The sequence below is a fragment of the Marmota marmota genome, unplaced genomic scaffold (genome assembly GCF_001458135.2).
Source record: "Marmota marmota marmota unplaced genomic scaffold, marMar, whole genome shotgun sequence".
NCBI classification, from domain to species: Eukaryota; Metazoa; Chordata; class Mammalia; order Rodentia; family Sciuridae; genus Marmota; species Marmota marmota.
Genome location: NW_026000051.1, coordinates 4,207,750 through 4,233,103, shown reverse-complemented (window position 1 = coordinate 4,233,103; position 25,354 = coordinate 4,207,750). Strand labels below are relative to the sequence as shown.

Sequence of the window (25,354 nt, the reverse complement as noted above, 5' to 3'; positions counted from 1 at the left end):
TTTTCGGTTTAAGTCTTCATATGGCAAATGCCAATGGATATCTACTCACATAAACAGACACTGTCTGGGGGCCTCAGTTTCTAAAAGTATAAAGAAGTCCTGGGCCAGAAAGTTTGAGAACCACTGAATTAAGAGAACTCTCTTTATGGTGGGTGGATTGACTCAGTTGACAGATTGGTGCAATCATAGGATTTGAGAACAAAGCCTAAGAGCAAATAACCTAGTCTAATAGGCAAGTATGGAATCAAAGGGATAATGACTTTTTCTCTCTCTCTCTCCCCCCCCCCTCCTTCCCTCCCTCCCTCCTTAGAGATCATGCATGATGTGATAAAGAAGGTGAAGAAGAAGGGGGAGTGGAAGGTAAGTAAAACAGCCCTAAAAGTGAATTCATAAGGGAAAAATAAGAAGGGTAGTAGAGCTGGAGGGAAGGTTTTGACAGGAATGGGGGCTCATACTGTCACCAGAGGTGCAAAAAGCTCCTGGATTGGAGAAGGTGACCTGCTCTGCCTTCCATTTTATGGGATCTTGGTTCAGAATTTATTGGTTGTAAAGCTTATTGTAAAGATCACCTAGTCAGTGCTGGGCATGGTGGCACATGCCTATAATTCCAGTGACTCAGGAGGCTGAGGCAGAAGCATCACAAGTTCAAGGACAGCCTGGGCAGCTTAGTGAGATTCTGTCTCAAAATAAAAATAATAATAATAAAAATAAAAAGAGGCTGGGGATGTGACTCAGTGGTGGAGTATCCCTGGCTTTGATCCCCAGCAGTGCAAAAAAAGAAAAAGATCACCTGGCCGGGCAGTGAGCAGTGGAACTCTTTTATCAAACAAAATCTCAACTGGAACCTGTTAGATAAAATGGAAGGTGCATTTGTTCCGTGTTCTATGGGAGAGGAGAAAGAGACTCTTCTTACTTGTTTGGTGGCTATAAAGCATCTCCAGGAGCCCAAACAACAGGTAGAGAAGCCCCCGTCTAGTCTGCCCTTTCCCTTCGAGCTGTAACTACATAAGACAAAAGAGGTAGAATGGATCATAAAGCAGCGAGCACAGGACTAGAAACCATAACACGCACGGGAGCAAGCACTGAAGCCAACAAGACTGCAAATGGCCTGGGTTCCTGGAATGGCTGTGCTGTCTTCTGTGCATGTTGCCAGCATTGTATTATCTTTATTTTTATTAATTTATTTATTTTGTAGTGCTAGGGATTGAACCTAGAGCCTTGTGCAAGCTAGGAGAGCACTATACTACTGAGCTACATCCCCAGCCCTTTTTAAGTTGTATTTTGAAACAGGGTTTCATTGAATTGTTCAGGCTGGGGAAAAATTTGACATCCTCCTGCCTCAGCCTCCCAAGTAGCTGGGATCATAGGTGTGCGTCACCACACCCAGCACATTGTCAACATTGTAAATGTTGCTTAGTCGTCTGGAGCTGGTCCTCATGCTGGCCAGGAGAGTGTGCCATTTTACTTGATCTTCCCCATGTGGTTTACACTGGCTATTCTGCCCTCAAGTTGCCAGTAGTCAAGAGCCCATACGTGTTCAGGTTCACTGGACCTGGGAAAAACAGAGCTACTTGGTACAGGAAGATTCTGAAGCCCACTCCGGCCTTGTGTTATTCTGCTTTAGTGAACACATCTGTTCTCACCACCCAGAGGGGAGGCCAGCTGGAGGGACTCTGTATGCACATCTCTTTCTCTTACCTTCCCACCAGAAATGGATTTGTAGACATGGGGGGTTTAAGCTATTCTCAAGGAAGAAAATGAAACTAAGTGGCCCTTGTACTGCAGGAGAGAGCTCTTGGGTCCACACATCTGCCCTGATGTGCCTGGCTTTCATTGCTTCCTTCACAGCTGACATCATTAAGGAGAAGATAAATTGCCTTGTTTTAACTTATGGCTCCCTCTATCCACTGTGGACTGAACGAGGATGAGAAGGGTCAGCTGAGCTTTGCAGGGTGAAGCACAGAGCAGGACATCTAGACAGAGTCCTTATGTGCCATGCCATACGTGTGGACTCTAGGATCTCTCTCTCTTAAGAATAGGCTAAGGCGGGAATGGTGGCACACACCTGTAATCCCAGTAGCTCAGGAGGATGAGGCAGGAGGATCACAAGTTCAAAGCCAGCCTCAGCAATGGCGAGGCACTAAGCAACTCATTGAGACCCTGTCTCTAAATAAAATACAAAAGAAGGCTGGGGATGTGGCTCAGTGGTCGAGTGCCCCTGACTTTTCAGTCCCGAGTCCTCCCGAGAAAGTAAGAAAGAAAGAAAGAAAGAAAGAAAGAGAGAGAGAGAGAGAGAGAGAGAGAGAGAGAGAGANGACAGTAGAGAGAGGAAGGGCAGCAGAGGGAGGGAGGGAGGAAGGAGAAAAAGAAAGAAAAGGAAAGAAAGAAAGAAAGAAAAGGCTCTGGCCAGGTGTGGTGGCACATGCCTGTAATCCTCGCAACTTGGGAGGCTGAGGCAGGAGGATTGCATGTTTGAATCCAGCCTCAATAATTTAGCGAAATCCAGACTTAAAAAATTAAGAGCTGGGGCTGTAGCTCAGTGGCAGAGCACTTGCCTAGCATGTGTGAGGCACTGGGTTCAATTCTTAGCACCACATAAAAAAATAAATAAATAAAGGCATGCTGTCCGTCTACAAATATATAATTTTTTTTTAAGCTTGAGTTTAAACAAAAAAAAAAAAAAAGAAAGAAAAAATAAAAAGGGCTGGAGATGTGGCTCAATGGTAAGTGGCCCTGGGTTCAATCCCTGGTACCCCTTCCCTACAAACAAAGAATAAGCTGTGCCCTGAAAAATATTCACTAATATGATTATCTCTGAGTGTTAGCACTACAGATGATAACCCTCAACACTTTTCTTTTTTCTTTTTTGTATTTTTTTTTTTTTACAAGTACTCATTTTCTACTACTTTTTTTCTTTTCCAGTGCTGGAGATTGAACCCAGGGCCTTGTGCTTGCTAGGCAAGCACTCTACCTATGAGCTACATACCCAGCCTTTTTATTTGTTTTATATCTTATTATGGGACAGGGTCTTGCTAAGTTGCCCAAGCTGGCCTCAAACTTGTGATCTGCCTGACTCTGTCTGTCTCCTGGGTAGCTGGAATTATAGGCCTGCACCACCATACCTAGCTGGAAAGGAAACTACTTTTTAAAGGTTTTTGAAATTCAGTCAAGTTAGTAAGAGCAGACGCTGACTCCTGGAAGGTCAGGTTTGGATGTGGGACTCTGCAGACTTGTGGTCCACAGGAAATGTGGCTCCTCCCACATTCCCCTACCCCAGGTGCTCTCTGTGAAGCCTGATGCAGGGAGCTGGCGAGACTCCCGGCAGACGCCACAAGCTATTCTCTTTTCTTCCAGGTGCTGGTGGTGGACCAGCTAAGCATGAGGATGCTCTCCTCCTGTTGCAAGATGACGGACATCATGACTGAAGGGATAACAAGTGAGCACAGTGCTATCTCTCGCTTGAGTTGCACTTGACCTCTGCCTTCCCTGGGGCGTGCTTTACTCCTTCCTACTCGCTATTCATTTTTTTTAAAATTTTTTATTTGTTTTAATTAGTTATACATGACAGTAGAATGCATTTATGCACTTTGATATATCATACATAGATGGGATCTAATTTCTCATTTTTCTGAGTGTACATGTTGTAGAATCACATTGGTCATGCAGTCACATATATACATACAGTGATAATGTCTTCCATTCTACTATCCTTCCTATCTCCCTTCCCTTCCCTCCCTTCACTTCCCTCTAAGGTAATTCTATTCTTCTCTAGTGCCACACACCCCTTATTGTGAATTAGCATCCACATATCAGAGAAAACTTTGACCTTTGGTTTTTTGAGATTGGCTTATTTCACTTAGCATGATATTCTCCAACTCCATCCATTTACTGGCAAATGCCATAATTTCATTCTTCTTTAAAGCTGAGTAATACTCCATTGAATACATATACCACATTTTCTTTATCATTCATCTATTGAAGGACACCTAGGTTGGTTCCATAGTTTAGCTATTGTGAATTGAGTTGCTATAAACATTAACATGGCTGCATTACTGTAGTATGCTGATTTTAAGTCCTTTGGGTATAAATAAACCGAGGACCTACTCGCTATTCTTGTTTGACCTTTGGTGCTTCCAACAACCTGTGTGGCAAGACTGTAAGGCCCCAAGAGTGACCCACAGCTGCCTCTTTATCACTGACTGCCTAGCACTAATGCAGTTTTAGATGCTCATTAAGTATCAGTTAAAGGAATGCCCAAAGAAAGGTTAGATCAAGAAGAAAGATTAGAATGGACACTTAACAAAGGAAGAAATCCACTCAGCCAATAAATACATGAAAAGTGCCCACCTCCTCTAATGATCAGGGAATTGCCACTCAAACCAGAGTGGGATACCACATAGGCTCACCAGATTAGAATACTTAAGCTCTGATAATGTCCAGTGACAGTGAAGAGGTAGGACAATGGGAACTCTTGAATGATGGAATGTCCATTGGTCTAGCTATCTTGACAAACCCTTGACCATGCCCAGTAAAGGTGAAGGGTTGTGGTCCTGTGAGCCAGCAAGCCCAAGGGGTGAGTGCCCAGGACACACGCACAGGAGCACTCACAGGAGCCCCAAATGGATGCAGCCAAAATGTCCTTTGAAAGTAAAGTGGCTAAATGTGCAAGGCCCTGGATTTGGACCCCAGCACCACAAGAAAAAAAAAAGTAGAATGGTTAAATAAGTTGAGGTGGAGTGTAGTCACGCAGCAGAACACGGCACAGCAATGAAAACAGACCGACTCTCCTCCATGGCGTGAGTGAATCTGATAAACAGCGTGGAGCAAAGGAAGCAAGATACAGAGGAGTGCTCACCTAGCATTGTCCTGTATGTAAAGTTCAAGACCGGACAGTACTAAGTGCAGGGTGCTGTGCTGGAACGCAAACGGAGGTGGTAAAGGGCAGCGCTTCCATGCCAGTGAGGATGGTGGCTCTCTTTGGAGGGAAGGGAGGGGGCGTGGGGAGAGGGCACTTCTGCCACACTGGCAAGGTTCTTTTAATTGGGGCAGTGTGTATATAGACATTCGCATTACAGTTATTCCTTGTTTTATGTTTAATTCATTCTTAGAGTGTTATAATTTCACAATAAATAGGTTTTTAAAAATTTTATTATTGGTGTATTATAGTTATATAATAATGGGATTTGTTATGCTATATTCATATATGCACATAACATAATTTTTTCCAATAAATAGCTTTTTTGATTTATTTGTTTTGTGGGACTGGGGATTAGACTCAGAAGGTTCTACCGCTGAGCTACTTACCCAGTCCTTTTTAATTTTGGAGACAGAGTCTTGCTAAGTTGTTAAGATTAGCCTTGAATTTGCAATTCTTCTGTCTCAGCCTGCCAAGTTGCTGAGATTACAAGTTTGTGCCACTGTGCCTAGCCAAATAAATAGATTTTTTTTAAGTTGTATCATCTACCCGGGCACGGTGACACACACCTATAATCCCAGTGACTTGGGAGGCTGAGGCAGGAGGATCATGAATCCAGAGCCAGCCTCAGCAACTTAGCAAGGCCCTGTCTCTAAATAAAAGGGCTGAGGATGTGACTCAGTGGCTAAGTACCCCTGGGTTCAATCCCTGGTAGTAGGAGAAAAAAAAAAAAAAAGTCCCATGACCTGCCCAGGGTCACTAGCCAGAGTCATACCTAAGAGCAAGGACGCAGACCTTCTGGCTCCTGTTCCAGAGCTCTTCTTCACATTTGTGCAGCTCTACTCTTCCCCAAGGCTCCTTTCAAGAAGCATTGTGTTTTAATCTTTCAAACAGCATTGATTGAGCAGTCTCTTGGGCCTCAGCTGTAGCTCCGTGGTAGAGCACAGAGTGAGCATGCCCGCGGCCTTGTGTACAGTCTGCAGCACCATAACCAATCAGTTGATGAAATTCCTGAAAGGAAAAGCAATCTCTTTCAAGGTATTATTCCAAGCTAGAACATCAATATCAGTGGTACGACTGTTGCAATGTGTCTCCTGATTTTTTTTCCCTTGGAGGCAGGTACCTTTGTGTGATGTATAGCACACAGACCATTGGAGGTCTTAAAATTATCACCCTACCCCAGTTAAAGGAAGAAAAGTAGGAGGGTTGAGTTTTGCATTAAACTAGTTGAATTTAATTATTTCCTTTTAAGGTCTGTTCTTTATTCTAAGATTATGTCAGGTTTTTTGTTTGTTTGTTTTGGTTTTTCGAGATGGGGTCTTGCCAAGCTGCCCACGCTGGAAATAACTGAGATTATAGGCATTTGTCATCAAGCCCAAGCCAAGTCTTATCTTCCCTATTTATGATGTTAAAATGTCCTTAATTTATGCCGGGATGGTAGCATAGGCCTGTAATCCCAATAGCTCTGGAGGCTGAGACAGGAGAATCACAATTTTAAAACCAGCCTTGACAACTTAGCAAGGCCCTAAGCAACTCAGTGAGACCCTATCAAAAAAAACAAAAAAGGCTGGAACAAAAAAAGTTCTTAATTTGTGAAATTATGGAAATAATGTCTTGTGGTTTTCCTGTTGATGTGGGAACACATGCTTTAAAAAAATATATATTTAGTTAGTTGTCAACAGACTTTTATTTATTTATATGAGGTGCTGAGAATCGAACCCAGTGCCTTGCACATTCTCTAGACAGGTTCTCTTACACTGAACCACCACCCCAGCCCCTCCGAGCACATGCTTTTTATAGTATTTTTGTGTCATCTGGGGACCATGTCCACGTTAAGACCAGGCATGCCTTGATTTTGAGCTTACAAAGTTATTTTCCTCAATAAATTTTTAAAATTATTTATCCTCTCAGTTGGCCATGGTGTCATGTACCTGTAGTCCCAGCTACTCAAGAGGTTGAGGCAGGAGGATCACTTGACCCCAGGGGCTTGAGACCAGCCTGGGCAACATAGTGAGACCCCATCTCACACAAACAAACTCCAACCAAACACCCCTACTTTTTCCTCTGTCACAAGAAAGGCCCAACTCACCAAGACGCTCAACAGAGAAGAGCACATCCTGCTGCCTCCCCACCTCCATGCCCCAGGCCTGTCATCCTGGGGGCTGCTGGCTGCTGCCTTACTCTTTCTTCCGGTTATTTACTTTTTTTTTTTTTTAGTTAGACACAATACCTTTATTTTATTTATTTTTATGTGGTGCTGAGGATTGAACCCACCATTTTGCACGTGCTAAGCGAGCACTCTGCTACTGAGCCACAACCCCAGCCCTATTTACTTTTTTTAAACATACATATTCCTAAATAAATGCTTATGCTATTAAATCTGGATTTGTCAATGTTGATGTTGTCTGTTGACTTCCTGTGGTAGATGACAACTCACCTCCCCCACCGTATGCAGCTTTCCCCTACCCCCAAAGGTGGGTCTCAAACAGTATCCTTACTTAGCAAAATTTAAAAGTTCATAACCCTGTGTTGAGACTCCAAACATTTTTGGAGGAAGTCTTAGTAGCCTGTAAAATTTAAAACTCTACAACTACTGGCAAAGTAAATGTTTGGGTGACTGATTTTTTATTTTTTGGTACCAGGGATTGAACCCGGAGTTGCTTAATCACTGAGTCACATCTCCAGCTGTCTTTTCTATTTTATTTAGAGACAGGGTTTCACTAAGTTGCTTAGAGCCTTGCTAAGTTGCTGCTGCTGGCTTTGAACTCGTGATCCGCTTGCCTTAACTTCCTGAGCCGCTGGGATTACAGGCGTGGGCCACTGTGCCTGGCTAGGGAATTAATTTTAACATTTGATTTGAAAGTCTTTGTAAATGCCACAAGGTATACTTCTGAAGTGATGCCTTTTTTCACTTAAATCATCTGCATGAAGAACAACAGCCACACAGCTGTACTGTTCTCTCCATGCCAGAGGATGTCGCAGCATAGGTAAACTCCCCCTAAGCTTTATCAGGTAACAGATGAGGCGAAGATGCCCCCAAAGTAGCTGAAATGACCATAAAGGAAACAAGGAAATCAAAACCCAGCAGCTGGCTTTAACAAACAGAGTGTCTGGTTCTGAACTGTTGAGTGCTGTGCGGAGGATGTGTTTGGAGGGCTTTATCCGATGTGCAGAGGAGGATGACAAGGCTGTCCAATTACTGACAAACCCAGCAGGGAGATTCTAAAGGAATCGCGATTATTTAGGACAGATGAGAAAAAACTGAAGGAAGAAGCAAAGAACCATTCTCAACAGATGAGTGGCCTTTTCCATTTCCCTCACAATAGATCAAGGAATTGAACTGAAATGCAGAGTGGGAGATATGTAGTGTGGCACGATTTCAGGCTTTCTAACATCTTAGGCATAGTGAACCGGTGGAACGTGCGTTTCCCAAGAAATGTGGTGACTTTAAGGAAGGGGTGAACGATTCTTTTTCTTTCCCCTTACTCTAGATTTTCTTTTCTTTTCTTGATTTGGCGGTGCTGGGGATGGAACCTAGGGCCTCACAAATGCTAGGCAAGCGCCCTGCCATTGAGCCCCACCCACCCTACTATAGACTTTGACTGTGTCAGTCTACATTGCTTCTAGTTTCATGACCGCCAGTCGTGTTTCCTTATTCACCTGGGCTGTTTTGTTGCCTAGTTGTGGAAGACATTAACAAGCGCAGAGAACCACTCCCCAGCCTGGAGGCTGTGTACCTCATCACCCCGTCTGAGAAGGTGAGTCCTCCACCAGAGGAATGCTGGGCTTGGGATCTCTGTGGCACAGAGCGTCTGACATTTCTAGGTTAAGCATGCATTTAACACACTGCTCTGTTTAAGCATGCAATCCATCACGGGGGCAGGGAGGGTGTGTTTGTACAAAGAGAAGTGAAAAGTTTGTTAAACCTTTTGAAATATGGCAGTTATGCAGCAAGCCGAAGCTGGCATTCCAGGCCCTGGGTTGTTCGTGTCCCCTGCACTCCCTCCTCAGGCAGGCACCCTCCCGCCAGACTTTGGGAGTGCATGTTTTCAGGGTTATTTCATCAATACCCAGTTAGAGTTCAGATTTACCTGTCTCGTAAAGTGTTCAAATCAGCATCCAAATAAGGTCCACCTCCTTGCTTTTGGTTGATAATTGTCTTGGGTCTCTTGATCTATATAAAAAAAATTCCCCTCCAGTTTTCACTTTTGTAAACTGACTCACCTGTGAGTCTGCAGGTGCAGCTGTTTGTGTCCTCCAAGGGTCCTCACCAGTTTTGTGAGTCTCAGGAACCCATGTTATGTGACACTGCCACTCATTCTGGACTGAGCTAAACTCTGAAATAATCCTAATTTTAAGTCCTCAAAATCTGGCTGTGGCTGAATGAGAGTGTTAGAATCATACGCCCAAACCCCCCGCTATTTTGTGCAAGTAGCTTGAAGCCAGCTTGAATTGAGCTCAGTTCAGATATTGGTCCCACTTGCTTCTAGAATGGGATTTAGTGCCCTCTTTTGTTCCTGTCCACAGTCTATCCACTCTCTCATCAGTGACTTTAAGGACCCACCAACTGCTAAGTACCGGGCTGCACATGTCTTCTTCACTGACTGTAAGTACCCCGCGGGCTGCCCCCGCTGCACAGGGGAACTCGTTTGGCTGAACCCAGCCAGGTCAGGCCAATAGGTTTTAGGAATGTGTTTTTGTTTTGCTTTCTTTGAGATACTGAGGATGGAACCCAGGGTGTTCTACCCATTGACCAGTATCCCCAGCCCTTTTTATTTATTTTTTTATTTTGAGGCAGGGTCTCACTAAATTGCTTAGGGCCTCAGTAAGTTGCTGAGGCTGGCTTTGAACTTGCTATCCTCCTGCCTCAGCCTCTTGAGCTGCTGGGATTACAGGCATGTGCCACTGTGCCTGGCTGTAGGGAAGAAATTAATTGTTGCCATGGTTTTCCCAACCTTTCATTTTCTCTTCAGATAATAAATTGCATAAGTAACAAAAATAAACACACACAAATACATACCTGTTAGATCCTGCATTTCCTCCTTCGGGAAACGGCTCACTCAGAACCTCCTCCAAGGACAAAGGGCTTGGAGCCTCGAATTTTCCTGATGCTACCCTTGGCATTTCAGCCACAGCCTTGCAGGTAGCACTATATCCTGCAGTAAATTTCCATTAGTTTTTCAACCACAGAGAGATTCTGATTGAGTGGTCTTATATTAGATAGAATCTACCTCATTGCTCTAAAGTTGGCTTTCTTGTTTTGTGCTGGTTTGGATGTAGATCCCACTGGAGAAGCTATGAGAGAAGAGTGGAACAGTATAAAACAGCAAGACCTCACCTGCTCTTCTCTCTAAGGAGACCCCCTAAAATCACCTCCGAGAAAATGGAAAAGTTATAGCAAGAAATGACCTTATATATAGTACTTGAATATCAGTAGCAAAGGGAGCAAGGAAATGGCATTAATAATGTTAAGCCAATGACATGTTTCTGGGCACAGGAAGCCTTAGTTAGGCCTGGGAGATACATAGACGTCATGGTTCCCTCCCATCTGCTTACTTCTCAGCAGTCCTGAGGGCGATGCCTGTATCATGTTTCCCACAAATTTTCTTTTCTTTCTTATTTTGTTTATCATAAATAGGTTAGATATGAGGTGCGCATTTACATTAAAGACCTTTCCTTCTCCCTTCTTAATCACTTCTGGTTTCTTTCCTTGGGATCAGAAAGCAGTTTTTTGTTAGCTCTTCACGTCTCCATCCTTCTATACCCTAGAGGTATGGAATATTTTAGGATGGCATGAACCTTCTAGTTGCCTTTTAAAAACCTGAATAAAATGAAGCATCTATTGGACGCATTCAGCTGTTAAATGAACCAGCCACTGCCCAGGAAACCCGACTGTCCCTGTCATTCCTGCAGCTTGCCCAGATGCCCTGTTTAACGAGCTGGTAAAATCTCGAGCAGCCAAAGTCATCAAAACGCTGACGGAAATCAACATTGCGTTTCTCCCGTATGAATCCCAGGTGAGGCTGAGCAGAAAATCTGCTTGCTGATTATTCTATCCGGAGCTCTGGGAGGGCGGGCAGCGTGATGGAGTGGGGGAGGGTTGGCCTCGTGTTCAGGTGGCCGCGTGACTGTTACGTATGGATGTTTATTTAATGGAAGCGGTTTTCCACAGGCGCCACTTCTGGCTTCTTGTCAGCCTCATGCCTTTCTTTGTGTGCATTTCCTCCTTGCCCAGTGGTCACTGATCTTGGCTGACTCTTTAAATAACCACAAGTAGCCAGTCCTAAAAGAACCTGGCAGGAGGGGGGCAGATCAGAGGATCCCATCTGCTGCAGAGGCTGTATTGGAGATAGCATCACCTGGTCACGTGCAAGAACAGATGGTGACCTGAGTAACTGTTAACCCTTCACTCACCAAAGGCCACAGCAGCAAACTTCTCCTCCTGGAAGAAAACAAAGTTGTTAAACCAGTAAAGCTGAAGCTGGTTGTGAAAGAACGTATCTTCTTAAAACGTCTTGTAGCAGAAAAAGAACCAAAACCAACAGACCTTTATGTTGTCATGGTGACAGGAGATGATTATAGCATATTGGATCTTTATAGAGCAGCTTCCAGAACCAGAGATTGACCTGATTTTAGAAAAGGAGGAATGGAAAAGACAGCACAAACATTTAGAGCTGGTCTTAGTCCCTTCTCACTTGGCTTGAAGCCTGTTTCCTGCTTCAGAGCAGCAATTTTTGTTCCCTGCATGAGTCCTGTCACCACCTAGATTGGACAAAGTCCAGCTTCAGCCTGTCCAACAATATTATATTTCAGAAGCTTTAAGAAAGTAATAGACCTTTTTAAAAATAATTCTCCAAAGAAGATCAAGATAGTTTAAATAAATGAAGATTTGTGAGATTAATGATAGCTATTAGGCTCAGTAGTATTAGAAATGAATTTCAAACTCCTGGGACCCTTTTAAAAAAATAAAAGGAATCAGGCACAGTGGTACATGCCTGTAATCCCAGCTACTCAGGAGGCTGAGGCAAGAGGATCACAAGTTCAAGTCCAGCCAGGCAACTTAGTGAGACCCTATCTCAAATAAAAAAATAAAAAGGGCTGGGGATATAGCTCAGTGATAGAGCACCCCTGGGTTCAATCTATGGTACAAACATAAATAAATAAATAAAAATAAAACATTTTACTGAAGACAGGATATTATTATACTTACCAAAAACCTCATTCATTCGCTCACAGTCACAGCACAATTTCTAGCTTGTGATTTATTTGTTAAAACCAAATGCAGGGCTGGGGCTGGGGCTCGGGCTCCAGTGGTAGAGCACTTGCCTAGTACGTGTAAGGCACTGGGTTCAGTTCCCAGCAATACATATAAATGAATACGACAACTAATATATATGTGTGTGTGAGTGTGTATTTAAAAAAAAAAACTAAAAGAATTTTTAAAACTCCAAATCCACAATGGCCTTTGACATCTTACAACCCCCTCTTCTGTTCTCCTGGCTTGTCATTGTTCAGACACATTAGGTGCACCTCTGCCCCAGGTCTGGGGTACCACCCATTCCTGCCCCTGAGAAGTCTCCTGCTGGTGATGAACACCCCACTTCCTCAAGCCTTGAGTCAGCTGTCCCTTCTCCATGAGTCCACGTGTCCTCCCCGTCCGGGGCATTCCTTCCCTGCTATCTTATTTTCTCATGCATTTATCAGCTTCTCGATACCGTGCAGTTTCCTTCTTATTCTGCTTAATATCTGCTCCCCCCCACACACCCCTGCTAGATTTAAAACTCCTTGAGGACAAGGATATTGTGGTCGCTCATAGCTCCCAAATGTTTAGTGTGGTGCCTAGCGCTGGAGCAAATGAAAACATGTCCTGCAAATTCACCGCCAGTGTGGCGGGACTCCTGCAGCTCGCCCTTCCGGACACACATGCCAAGTGCATTGTTTTCTCCTCCCAGGTATATTCCTTGGACTCTGCTGACTCTTTCCAAAGCTTCTACAGTCCCCACAAAGCTCAGATGAAGAATCCTATACTAGAGCGCCTGGCAGAGCAGATCGCAACCCTGTGTGCCACCTTGAAGGAGTACCCAGCTGTGCGGTATCGGGGGTAAGGCACACCTGTCTGCTAGGCAGGCATCCTGCACGGCTGCGAGGCGCGCCCCCGAGTCTTCCTCTGGTCTCATGTTTCCTCTAGCAGTTGTCTCAGAGGGTCAAGTTTAAGCATCTCCCTCTTAAGATCATTCTTCTAAAGGTTTTATCTTTTGAATTGTATTGTGAAATATAATGCATACAGAAAAGGGCACAGTATGTACATATATTTAGCTATCAAATAACTAAAGTGTGAGCTCTGTGCGCCTGCAGCCCGGGCTTCCCAGTTTTCAATTTCTTTCTAGGCTCTAAAAACCAATATTATTTTTGTAGAGGTATTTGAGAGTAAGATGCAATACTGAAAATAATTCTCCTAAGGACACTCTTCTCAGATTTTATGAGGTCATTCACTCATCCACTTACTTGCTTTGTGCTGAAGACTCAGCCACAGCCCTAGAACCCTGGGTAGGTAAGGTCTGGATACGACAGGTGAGCACAGGTGTGCACTCCTGCACCTAGCCCCGTGAGGCCAGCACCTGAGCACAGCACCCGCCAGGTGCTCAGGGCCTTTCTGGCCAACCACAGGCTAGAGGTGATATATGTGCGCATCTTGAAGGACAGGTTCAGATCTCACACGGATGGAGAGAGGGCGATTGGTTCTTGCCATTGGCATAAGCAGAAGCTTGGAGTTGGGAAGGCAAAGGCCGGCTGGGGAGGCTTGCAGGTCCGCATGGTGCATATGTAGAGTACACAGATAGTGGAGGCCTGAAAGCCTAGGTTTGGGACTGTGTCCTTCAGTGGCTTCCCTGGGATGTCTGGGGATTGGGACAGGGAGCAGTCGCAGTGCTTTGGAGGCCTGATAGCAGGGCTGAGGGGCAGATGGGTGCAGAGAAGCCAGGAGAGCAGAGCAGGGCCACTGCAGGAGGAGTGAAGGGGCTGGAGTGAGGAGTGGAAGGGAGGGGGGTGAAGCTGGGACCCCAGGCAGTGGGGCCTGCAACTCAGAGGCTGCAAGCTGCATGGGCATGGGGCCGCGGCCCAACAGAGCTCGGGGGCTGAGGCTCAGACGTGTGCCTGACCTTTTTGTTTCATCCTCGGCGGGTACAGGTGGCCATGGACAGCACCTCGTGGCTGCCCCAGCGCCTGGCTTCCCATCTTTGGGGGCCTGTGCTGCAGAGCCTGCCTCAGCACTCTCTCCTGGGTGGGGAACAGGGCCACCATGGTCCTGAGGTTGGCAAAGGTGACATCAGCCAACTCCCTACAAAGCCAGGGGGAGCCCAGAGAGTGTTTCACGCTCAGCCAGGCAGAAAGGTCTGAGCCCAGGCACTGCTGTCACCCTGGTTGTGTGAACATACATGCCACTTACCAGCCAAACCAAACAAGACCCAGTGGAGTTTGAATCAAGAGAAGTGAGAGTCATGCAGGTCAGGCCCAGACGTCCTGATCACGGGAGGGGGAGTGGCCGGGCCCGTCTGGAAGTGTGGCTGTTTACCTGGGCTTCTGCTCCATCTAGACAGTTTTTGAAAAAGAAGAAATAAGGGCTGGGCTGGGGCTCAGTGGCAGAGCACTTGCCTAGCATGTGTGAGGCACTGGGTTCGATTCTCAGTACCACGTATCAATAAATAAAATAAAGGTCCATTGATGACTAAAAGAAAAATTAAAAAAAAGAAGAAGAAGAAATAAGGAAATCACTTTTTTTGTTCAGGTACTGAAGCAAGCATTTTACTTTTCCTTTTTATATACTCGTAGTATCTGCGTGTATTCTTATCGTAAAAACCCAGCACTGACCATGCTCACGCATTTCCTACCCTCCCTGTGCCATCCTGCATCCTTCCTGGGCCATGAGTGCCTCACCTAGTGCCCAGGTGGTTCACCTCTGCTCCTCCTCTTTTGTCAGGGAGTACAAGGACAATGCCTTGCTGGCTCAACTAATCCAGGACAAACTCGACGCCTATAAAGCTGATGATCCAACCATGGGGGAAGTAAGTCTGGGCCTGGGCCAGGAGGTTATCTTACAAAGTGACCACAGTGTTTATGTGACAGTCCAAGGGATGATGCAGTACTCTTGCTCACAGACGTGTGAGGGCTGCTCTTTCTGTGTGTTGGCCTCTAGTGACATGCCCAAAGCCCTTGGGAGCCCAGGTATGTTCTACATAGCCAGGATGACCAACTTGCTTCTGTTCACCAGGACTTTTGCAGTTTCAACACTGAATGTCCTCATCTGGAGATCCCCTAGTAGTAGTACAGTAGCAAAGGCAAAAAGTTGCTCTCTGTGTGCACAGCCCTGATACAGTTTAACACACGCACAGATGTGTGTCACCACCACTGCAGTCAAGATGCAGAGCTGGGAACCCAGAACATAGCCCAATGTACAGCACAAGCTTAGCATGTACAGGACCCGGAGGGCCCTTCCTGCCTCGACCTTCCCACCCCACACAAAACAACATGCAGAGCTGTTCATCACTACTTTGTATCTAAAACAGAAAGTCCCGGGTTCTGGGAACTGCTTAGTCCCAGCTGGAAGCTTAATCACCCATTGTAGCTGAACCTGGAGAGTGCTCTTCTCCACAAACTCACTTCTGCCTCCAGCCAGGTTCTGATCTGCTTCCCAGGCCCTCACCATGGAATAGAAATATTCGAGTGTGCCTGGAGTGTTGGTGTTCTTGCCAAGCAGCAAGCAGACTGGTACTGTTTTAGTAGGGCTGCTTCTTGGAGTTCTTCCTGCTGCACCCTTGACAAGCTGGGCTCTGCTAACTGGGGAAGTTCTAATTGTCTGAGTGGCCCTTGAAACATCTCCTTGTTTGCCCCCAGGGTCCTGACAAGGCTCGCTCCCAGCTGCTGATCCTGGATCGGGGCTTTGACCCTAGCTCCCCTGTGCTTCATGAGTTGACTTTTCAGGCCATGAGTTACGACCTGCTGCCTATTGAAAATGATGTTTACAAGTAAGTAGAGTGTTACAGACTCTAGAGTGACCACAACTTTGCACGTGAACTAGGAATACCTCTAACTTAAGGAAAAAAAAAATGTTTTTAAGCCTAGGAAAAGCAGGTGCATTGGTCCAGTCTTTCCAATAGGCCTATAAGTTTTTGTGTGGTTTCCCAGATCCATGGGGCATTTCTAGGCAGAATGAGTGCCCCTTCTGGGCAGCCCGGAAACTTCAGATCTGTAGTTCACATCACGTCACCTCAGATCAGAGCCTGTTCAGATGTGGTAGTAGGTTGATTGGGGTGTGTGTGTGTGTGTGTGTTACTTAGAATTGAAACTTTTTAATTACAGATCATAAGATATGATGATGATAAAATATATCAACAGGAGTTTCTTACTGACTTTTCTGGTAATGGACCTGTTTTCTTCATTATACAAATATTTCTCTTACTAACTATGATCAGAAACTCAGTTTCTTCCTTTTTTTTTTGGTACTGCGGACTGAACCCAGGGGTGCTCTACCACTGAGCTACACCCCAGCCCTTTTTAAATTTTGAGACAGTGTCTCCCTAAGTTACTGATGCTGGCCTCAAACTTGTGATCCTCCTGCCACAGTCACCTGAGTTGCTGGGGTTACAGGTGTGGGCTACCGTACTCTGCTGAAACTCAATTTCTAAAAACTAATTTTTGTTTTTATGTAAACAGATTATTATCTTTATGTCATTTTTTTTTTTTGAACATTGATCCTGAAAATGGTGGTTTCAAAATGAAGGTTCTAAAATATGAGTAACTCTCAGCTCTTCCTTTGGTACCTGTAACTCTTGCTTCTTCCAGCTGTTCACTATCGTACATGTAACAGAATGTCAAGGGCCTGTTGAAGACAGCTAGATACCATTTAGGGATAGCATCCTAGCCATCTTAGAGAGGCACAAATAGGAGCTTGGCCTGTCCCCTCTGGGTGACTCTTGTGTCAACATATAGCTGGGTGTGGGGAACAACCGTGATCCCAGCAACATGGGAGGCTGAGGCAGGAGGATCATAAGTTTGAAGATAACCTGGGCAACTTAGCAAGACCCTGTCTCAAAATAAAAATTTTAAAAAGGGCTGGGGTGCAGTTCAGTGGGAGAGCACCCCTGGGTTCAATTTCCAGTACTGCAAATAAATAAATAAAATGAGTAAATAAATAAGCCCACATAGAATCTGTCTTCACACCCTGACCAGGTGGCTCTGGGGGAGCTCATATCAGCCAACCTCGGCAAGGTAATATAAACTTTGAGTAAGGAGTCTCTTGCTGCTTGAGGAATTGCAACCCGTGTTGGTGCTACACAGCTGACCTGACTGGCCATCAGATGGTCAGCGTGTTATGAGTCATTTGTCTGATTACCTGGAAGCTGTTGTCATTGCAGAGTGGTCGGGTGAGTGCTCTGGGGACAGCAACCACCCAAGTCCTGTCTCCTGTAGGTACGAGACCAGTGGCATTGGGGAGGCACGGGTAAAGGAAGTGCTTCTGGACGAGGATGACGACCTGTGGATAGCGCTTCGCCACAAGCACATCGCAGAGGTGTCCCAGTAAGAGCCCCTCTACCCTCGTCCTGGCCAGTGCTCCTTCCTGCCACTATGGGTGATGCGCATGCTCTGGGCAACTCAGGGGAGTGAATTCCTTGCCTTAGCAAAGTTGCCAATATCCTAACCAAGAATGGCAAATTCCTTCTGTTCTCTGAGCCTGAGCTACTCCAGTTTCACAAAGTTAGAAAATCCGCTGTGAATGAGGGTTGCCTTTAGGATCCTTGGAAAGCATTTGTGGCTCTCAGAAAAATGCTTTATAGACATTTCAAGCTCCTTCACTTGTTGAAAGCTCCAGGCACCCCCACTGTGCGGGCTTCCTGTTGCTCACCTGCCAGAGCTCATGTCTACCTACTGAACCATACCTTGCTCTGAAATCATATCCGAATGCTTGAGTATTTAAACATTGTTATGAGACCTTTAAACCATTAGCTAGCAGTGCTGCTTTTCTAGAAAGACCCATTCTGCTTTGGAGAGTTGGTATCCTCAGGAGATTCAGAGTGAGGAAGGACATTTTGGATAGTTAGTTCCATTGTTTACAGAAACAATCTCCCAATCTTTTTGGTTTGTTTTTTCTTTCTTTCTTTTTTATTTCCCCCTATGGTGCTGAGGATTGAACCCCTGGTCTTAAGGCATGGGAGGCAAGCACTCTACCCAGAGCTGCATTGCTACATCCCTGGCCCTTCCCTGACCTTCTTGACCACTCTGCCTTAAAAATTACTAATGTACATTTTCAGTAATTAAACTTGTCTATGAATTAGTCATATACATATACTTTATTGCACTAATATATGCATTTTGCAACATACATATAAGTTAGTGTGTTTTTTCAAACAAAATGTGTACATTTCATTTTGTATGTTCAAACACATTTGAAAAGAATGAGGTAAAATAAAGAGGAATAGATATTTTAATGCCTTCTTCTCTCACTTTTGTTTTGGGGGGTGAGGGGTAATACTGGGGACTAAAGCAGGGCCTCACACATGCTAGATAGGTGCTCTCTCACTGAGCTGCATCTCCAAAAATAAGTAAATAAACTTATTCATAAATTTATTTTTTAGTTTTGGTACTGGAAATTGAACCCAGGGGCGCTTAACCACTGAGCCACATGTCCAGCCCCTTTTTTATATTTTATTTAGAGACAGGGTCTTGCTAAATTGCTGAGGCTGGCTTTGAACTTGTGATCCTCCTGCCTCAGCCCCTGGAGTCTCTGGGGTTACAGTCGTGTGCCACTGTGCCCAGCCAGTCCTTTCATTTCTATGGGTCAGATTCTCACTAAGTTGCCTAGACTGGCCTCAAATTTGAGGTCCTCCTGCCTTGGCCTCCAAGTTTCTAGGATTACAGGCAGCATCACCATCTTGACTTTTGATGTTTTCTTCTCTTTGTCCTTTGACCCAGCTGGGGCACCCCTGGCAGCTAAGTCTCCGCATAGCCGTGAAAGGAGGCTGGTGCTTGACTGCTGTGCCCTGTGCAGAGCCCTTGGTGTTGCTGAGACTTAGCTGCCTCCTTCTGTTTCCAGGGAAGTTACCCGGTCTCTGAAAGACTTTTCTTCTAGCAAGAGAATGAATACTGGAGAAAAGGTAAACTCCTGCCATGTTCAGTGCCCTGTAGATGAGTTTTCTTTCTGGGAGCTGGGGAGAGGCCTCTGTGTGTGACTACGGAGTTAGTGAGGTGGTATTTTTCTCTCTTTCAATGTCATTCTGTCTTGTTATTGCATTTGAGATTCATATCTGGAGCTCCCATCTTCTGATGTTTAGAGAGAGCTGGGTTTTGTTATTTAGTGGTTGGGGGCTGGGGATGTGGCTCAAGCGTAGTGCGTTCACCTGGCATGCACGCGGCGCTGGGTTCGATCCTCAGCACCACATACAAATAAAGATATTGTGTCTGCTGAAAACTAAAAAAAAAATAGATATTAAAAATCTCTCTCTATCTCTCTCTCTCTCTCTCTCTCTTTAAAAAAAATATTTACTGGTTGGGATCATGGTTCATTTTCAGCTAGAAGAACAGTGAGACTTTGTTTAGCTCATGGTGGAATTAGAATTCGTAACCCAACTTATGAGGCCTCTCCTTACCCTGATGTCAGAGGTGGCCTTCCCATCTTAGGCAAAGGACAGGGACTTACTTATTGAAGTTCAGCTCTGGTTGTGTTGCTTTCTTCCTTAAAACCATTCAGTGCCTTTCAGTTCCCGTTAGAGTAGAGCCCACCTATCTGTGGACACGCCTTCTCGCTCGCGCTCGCTCTCTCTCCCCACCCCCCTTCCTGCCTTCCTGCTCCCACCTCCCCTTATTTCAGCCATTCCAGGGCTCTGGAGCCTCAGGCCTTACCTAGTTCTTGGGCTTAGACGTGGTTTCCTCAGGGAACCTCTGGGCCTCTCTGAACCAGCCAGGTGTGTGTCTGACGCGCCCATATCACCTGCTGGATCCAGTCAACAGCCTGACCCACTCTGCCCACCGCTCGCTTGTCTGGCCCCTCTGCTGGATGTTGAGATCCAGGAGACAGAACCGCCCCCTCCCCCACCCTTGTATCTCCTCACCTAGTCGTGTCTGGTGTGCGGCAGTTCAGTCAGGTTTCATTGGATAAATGAGTGAGGTCACTACAGTCAGGGAAAGTAAACAGACCCATTTTGCTTGAAGCGTCCAGCCCTCTGTAACTTCCGTGTTTTCTACCTGTCTGCACAGCTGCACCCTCTTTCTAGGTGCAGGGGTGAAGCGCAAACTTGATGCCAAGACTGCTTGAGCTGAGTCTGTAGAAAAGCAGTATATGGAAGAAAAAAATAGTTTTTCTTGGCAAGAATTACACTCTCAATGACTTTATGGTGGGCGGTCAGTAATTGGGGTTGAACCCGGGGGTGAGCTACGACTGAGCCACATTTCCAGTCATTTGTATTTGTTTATTTTGAGACAGAGTCTCGCTGAGTTGCCCAGGCTGACCTGGAACTTATGGTCTTCCTGCCTCAGCCTCCCAAGTCAGCTTTTTCTTTTAAAGACAGGTTTACCCTCAGTGGCACAGGCTGGTCCTCCTGCATCAGCTGATTCCTGCCAAATAATCAGTGTTAGAAGTGTGCACCACCGGACCAGGCTTCTCAGCTTTCTAGTCCAACAAACAGAATACAACATGACACCTGGCAGAAGCCAGGCACAGTGGCACACATCGCGGTCCCAGCTATTTGGAAAGCTGAAGTAGGAGGATTACAAGCTTGAGGCCAGCCTGGGCAACTTGGACCTCATCTCAGAAAAAGGAAAGGAAAAAAAAGTCATAACATATCCACTAGACTTGGAGGGTTAGCTGCCCACCTGTAAGACAGTCGTGACGTTTGTATCCAACACACTTGACCTTGTGTTCCACAGATTCCCTTTGAGAGTCACTGAGCATGTACATGGGTAGTCTAGGGTGGCTGCTATCCTGTCCTGTGCCCACTTAGCTCAGGGCCACTGGAGTGACTCTGTGTGCTTTCTGTTCCCTCACAGACCACCATGCGGGACCTGTCCCAGATGCTGAAGAAGATGCCCCAATATCAGAAAGAACTCAGCAAGGTATGTGGCTGCGAGGACCTCTCAGAGCCTGCTCTTCTCCCTGAGTCGAAATCCAGATTTCTAGTCCTCTTCAGTTTCCATTAGAAAAAGAAAGGAAGAAGGAAGGCAGGCTGGGGTTCACCTCCTGTCCCTTCCTTTCTCTGTGTCTTCCTCTCCTTCATTCTCCCTGTCCCCTGCTGTTGGTGGGGGGCCTCGGCTCCTCACCATACCAGCCTGTCCTTGTGCTGGTGTCCTCATGATACAGCCATCCACTCCCCAGAGCGAGTGATCCGAGAGGACCAGAGGATGTGAGAAGGCCTTCCGGGCCCTGACCTTGAGCATCACATGCCACCACTTCCTGCACTGTTTGCTGGGAGCTGGTCACTAAACCCAGCCCGCACTCAAGGAGGAGGGAATTGGGCTCCCTCCGGGGGTGTCAAGGTTCTGCACACCACTACCCTCTCAGAGGGTTTACCTTCTACTTTTCGTCTTTGTTAGAATGTGGCTCGACCCTCTCTCCTGACATGTGACACTCTACACATGATGTTTGTGTGCTTGCTTGTGCACAGTGTATCTCCTTTGTCAGTCTGGACGCTCCTTAGCACCTAGCCCAGTGTTCAGGACACTTACGTGCTCGGGGGATAGAGTGTGCGTCAGGGATTGATTCTCGGATTGATTCTCGGTCACCAATCTCCCTGCTTCCTCCTAGTACTCCACCCACCTGCACCTTGCCGAGGACTGCATGAAGCACTACCAAGGCACCGTGGACAAGCTCTGCCGAGTAGAGCAGGTAGGCTCTCTTCTTCCCTCTGCATGGCAGACTTGCGTGCCCTTCACCCAGCTGACGTGTTGACATTGGCCTTGAACCTCCTGCAGAATCCTAGGGAATAGAGCTGGGAGAGCCTGCGGTCTGCCGTCGGCTCTGGAGCTGTGCCGTCCATCTCGGGTAGGAGTGCTGGTCTGGGGTGCCGTGCGTGTGGATTTCGCATGCCTGGCTCTCTCCAGAGCCTCTTTGCCCTGGATGGCTCTAGAGAGACCTGGAGTTCCGAGCCTTACGTCAGCAGGGCTGATGAATTTTGTTCTGAATGTGTTTTCCTCCTCCTGTGACTGGACCAGCTTTGGAGACCTTGAGACCAAGAGAGGGCAGTGTAGCCGCTGGCCGGGACCTCCCCAAAGCCTGGCAGATCACACTTAGGCCTGGAAGCCGGGACTTTGGGACTTGAGTCCTGCCTCTGTCACTGGTTTATTTGTTTGTCCTGTTTCTCTCTGCTTTATTTTCTTCATTGCATGAGGGATATCACAGTGCTGACACATTTTTTACGAGAATTATATGGAGGACTCCCTAAACCTGGCATTCCATCCTTCAAGTGTGACATTACTAAATTGTGTGTCCACAGTGCTTTGCGTGTGGAGCTAGGAATGAACCCGGGGCCCTGCATGCTAAGCTCACTGTACCACAGAGCTATACCCCCAGCCCCTGTGTGTCAACTTCTAAGGGAAGAGAGGGGACATTCAAAGATCTGAAGCCTCAGCCAAAAGTCTCTCAATATAGAAAAATACCAGCTCAGGTTCTCGGGGTGAAGCTTAGATTTAGATCCTCTGGCTGATGTCACAGGCTCAGCTCAAGTTTGTAAGCCCCATCCTGTGTCAGTGGTTTTTTTACAAGAGGAAGCAGCCCTCCTGAAATCCATCGTCAGTTTCTCAGGGGATCTCAGGAAACACATGTCTTCTCCAAAAGAGTTTGACCATCCAAAAAGGAGGTTGTACCCAGGTCAGTTAAAGTGCAGTTTGGGATTAATTTTTGGTTAAATTTTTTGAGATGTATTCAAAAGTATCGTTGGACTATTTCATTTTGCTGGGCTGATGGAGGGTACTAGAGGTGGGTCCTGCTGAGCAGGTATCTGTTGAGACTGGTGGTAGGACTGAGGTGAGGGGTGTCCTGCCTCCCTCAGACCCAGAAAGAGACTATGAATTTGAGATTATCATTTGTATGGGCTCCTGGGATCTTGAGAGGAGGGAGGGAGCCTTCCAGCAGCCTCCTAAGAGTTACAAAGGAAGCTGATCTCTAAGGACTAGAGCAGATGGCTATCAGTGTGGTCTGGGAGCTAAGTGCTGCTCTCTGGACAGTGTTTCGCCTGAGGTGTGGGGTGCAATAGACTGTGCTCAGGGATCTTTTTATCTGAATGTTTTTTTTTTTTGGTTTTTGGTACCCAGGATTGACACCAGAGGCACTTGACCACTGAGCCACATCCCTGCCCTCTTTTGTATTTTATATAGAGACAGGGTCACTGAGTTGCTTAGTGTCTCACTAAATTGCTGAAGCTGACTTTGAACTGGTGATCCTCCTGCCTCAGCCTCCCGAGTCGCTCGATTATAGGCATATCCACTGTGCCCTGCTTCATCTGTAGCTCTTTGTCAGCCCTTCTTTCCTCCTTCCTCTTCCTGAGTGGATCTGCAGGTTGGGGAGCCCCTCTTTCTCCCCACATTCTTGCAAAAAATGGTAGGAAGATTAAAAACAGAGGTTAAGCCAGGCACAGTGGCACACACCTATAATCCCAGCAGTTTGGGAGGCTGAGGCAGGAGGATGATGAGCCCAAAGCCAGCCTCAGCAACTTATGGAGGTGCTAAGCAACTCAGTGGGACCCTGTCTCTAAATAAAATAGAAAATAGGGCAGGGGATGTGGCTCAGTGGCCAAGTGCCCCTGAGTTCAATCCCCATACCAAATAAATAAATAATTTTAAAAAACAGGTTAAAACCTCAGAGTAGTTAAAACTCAAACAGCATATTCTTGTGTGCCGGGGAATAGAGTGGGAAGACGTAGCCACGCAGTCATCTCCAGATATTGAGCTCTCCTGGGTAGGGAGCATGTTCCTTTAGTCCGTCCCCCTCAGCAGGGCTTATGCCTCGTGTGCACGAGGTCTGACACTCACCTGCAGGGGACAGCCTACTTTTACACAGGTGGCAAATCACGAGGGTTTCTAATTTTGGAAAGAGAAGCTCTGCGCTCTCTGGTGCACTCACCGAGGCTATTGAAGACTGTGCTGATGACACTACATCTAACAGCTACTCGCTTAGAGAGGAGCCTGTGTGCCACCTGCCCAACCATGCCACAGAGCTCGGTGTTCATGGCTGTGAACTTTCTGTGAACTGCCATCTATCCAAACTGTCACCAGAAATACGGTCAGCATGGTGTGTTTCCTACAGGACCTGGCAATGGGCACAGATGCTGAGGGGGAGAAGATCAAGGACCCCATGAGAGCCATCGTCCCCATTCTGTTGGATGCGAACGTCAGCACTTATGACAAAATCCGCATCATCCTCCTCTACATCTTTCTGAAGAACGGTAGGCAGGATGGGCTGCAGAGGGGCACAGGCTGGAAGAGGGGACACGAGGTGGAGAAGTGGTTTAGAAGACGTGGAAGGGGAAGGAAAATAAGATCTTCGTGTCTGGGAATGTGATGGAGTCCAACCAGTGGCACCCAGGGGCTGAGTTTCCAGGCGACCCTGAGTACTAGGTAGATCAGGACGGGGAGCGGGGAGGAGAGGCTCTCATTAGCTGCATCCCATTTGCAGTCTCTGATTTTAGAGAACTGATTCGTACCCGTGTCATAGTTGCCCAGAAGTGTCCACTGTGCAACAGATGGGTATAGACACCTGTCCAGTTCGACTTGGATGCAGGACAAGGGCGGGTAGGGATGAAAGCCAGGAGAGGGAGAGACTAACGGCCAGGACAGTGCTGAGGCCATCACTCAGGACAGGGCACCGCTGCCACTACTAGCTCCAGGGGAGATGGGACACTTATTTTGCCCTCATCTTTAAGTCTCACTGATGTGGTGGGCAGATCCCTTTCTGCTCAGAGACGGAAGCCGGTGGCTCTGCTTTGGAGCCTAGTGATGGGCAGGATGGGTGTGGTGACCAGGTGTCTTGTGCTCCCAGGCATCACTGAGGAAAACCTGAACAAACTGATCCAGCACGCCCAGATCCCTCCAGAGGACAGTGAGATCATCACCAACATGGCCCACCTGGGTGTGCCCATCGTCACGGATGTAAGGGCCGGCTGGCAGGCGGGGCGGGGGGCTGTCATGTCTGCTCTTGCACTAGCCAATCAGCAGCACCTCCTGACCCCGGTGCACCTCACACTCAGAGGACAGGCAGTCAGGGAGTGGGGGGGAAAGGACATATCAAAAGAGTGAAGGTGACTCACGAGTCCCACCTGTGCCGGTGACGGGACTGCAGAGCTGTCAAACCCAGCGGGTGTTTTCTCCTCTAATAGAGAGCAGGTGGGATTTTTAATCACCTGGATTTTTTTTTTTTAATGACATATATTTGACCCACATTTGCTATTTTTCATGACTTCA

General features: G+C 46.6%; 1 protein-coding gene across 2 annotated transcripts in view; it reads left to right on the top strand.

Annotated features, from left to right (window-relative positions):
• The first annotated feature begins 228 nt into the window (after positions 1–228).
• Stxbp1 (syntaxin binding protein 1) overlaps positions 229–25,354 on the top strand; it is a 38,023-nt gene continuing 12,897 nt past the window's right edge. For both annotated transcript variants that reach the window (XM_015497556.2, XM_048812996.1), the window contains exons 1-14: positions 229–360; positions 3,355–3,436; positions 8,597–8,673; positions 9,443–9,521; positions 10,829–10,932; positions 12,868–13,016; positions 14,892–14,976; positions 15,806–15,936; positions 17,381–17,488; positions 19,002–19,062; positions 20,951–21,016; positions 21,705–21,785; positions 24,201–24,339; positions 24,933–25,042. In XM_015497556.2, the coding sequence (XP_015353042.2) occupies positions 256–360; positions 3,355–3,436; positions 8,597–8,673; positions 9,443–9,521; positions 10,829–10,932; positions 12,868–13,016; positions 14,892–14,976; positions 15,806–15,936; positions 17,381–17,488; positions 19,002–19,062; positions 20,951–21,016; positions 21,705–21,785; positions 24,201–24,339; positions 24,933–25,042 (1,377 nt within the window). In that variant the 5' untranslated portion in view covers positions 229–255. The remainder of the gene's footprint in view (positions 361–3,354; positions 3,437–8,596; positions 8,674–9,442; positions 9,522–10,828; positions 10,933–12,867; positions 13,017–14,891; positions 14,977–15,805; positions 15,937–17,380; positions 17,489–19,001; positions 19,063–20,950; positions 21,017–21,704; positions 21,786–24,200; positions 24,340–24,932; positions 25,043–25,354) is intronic.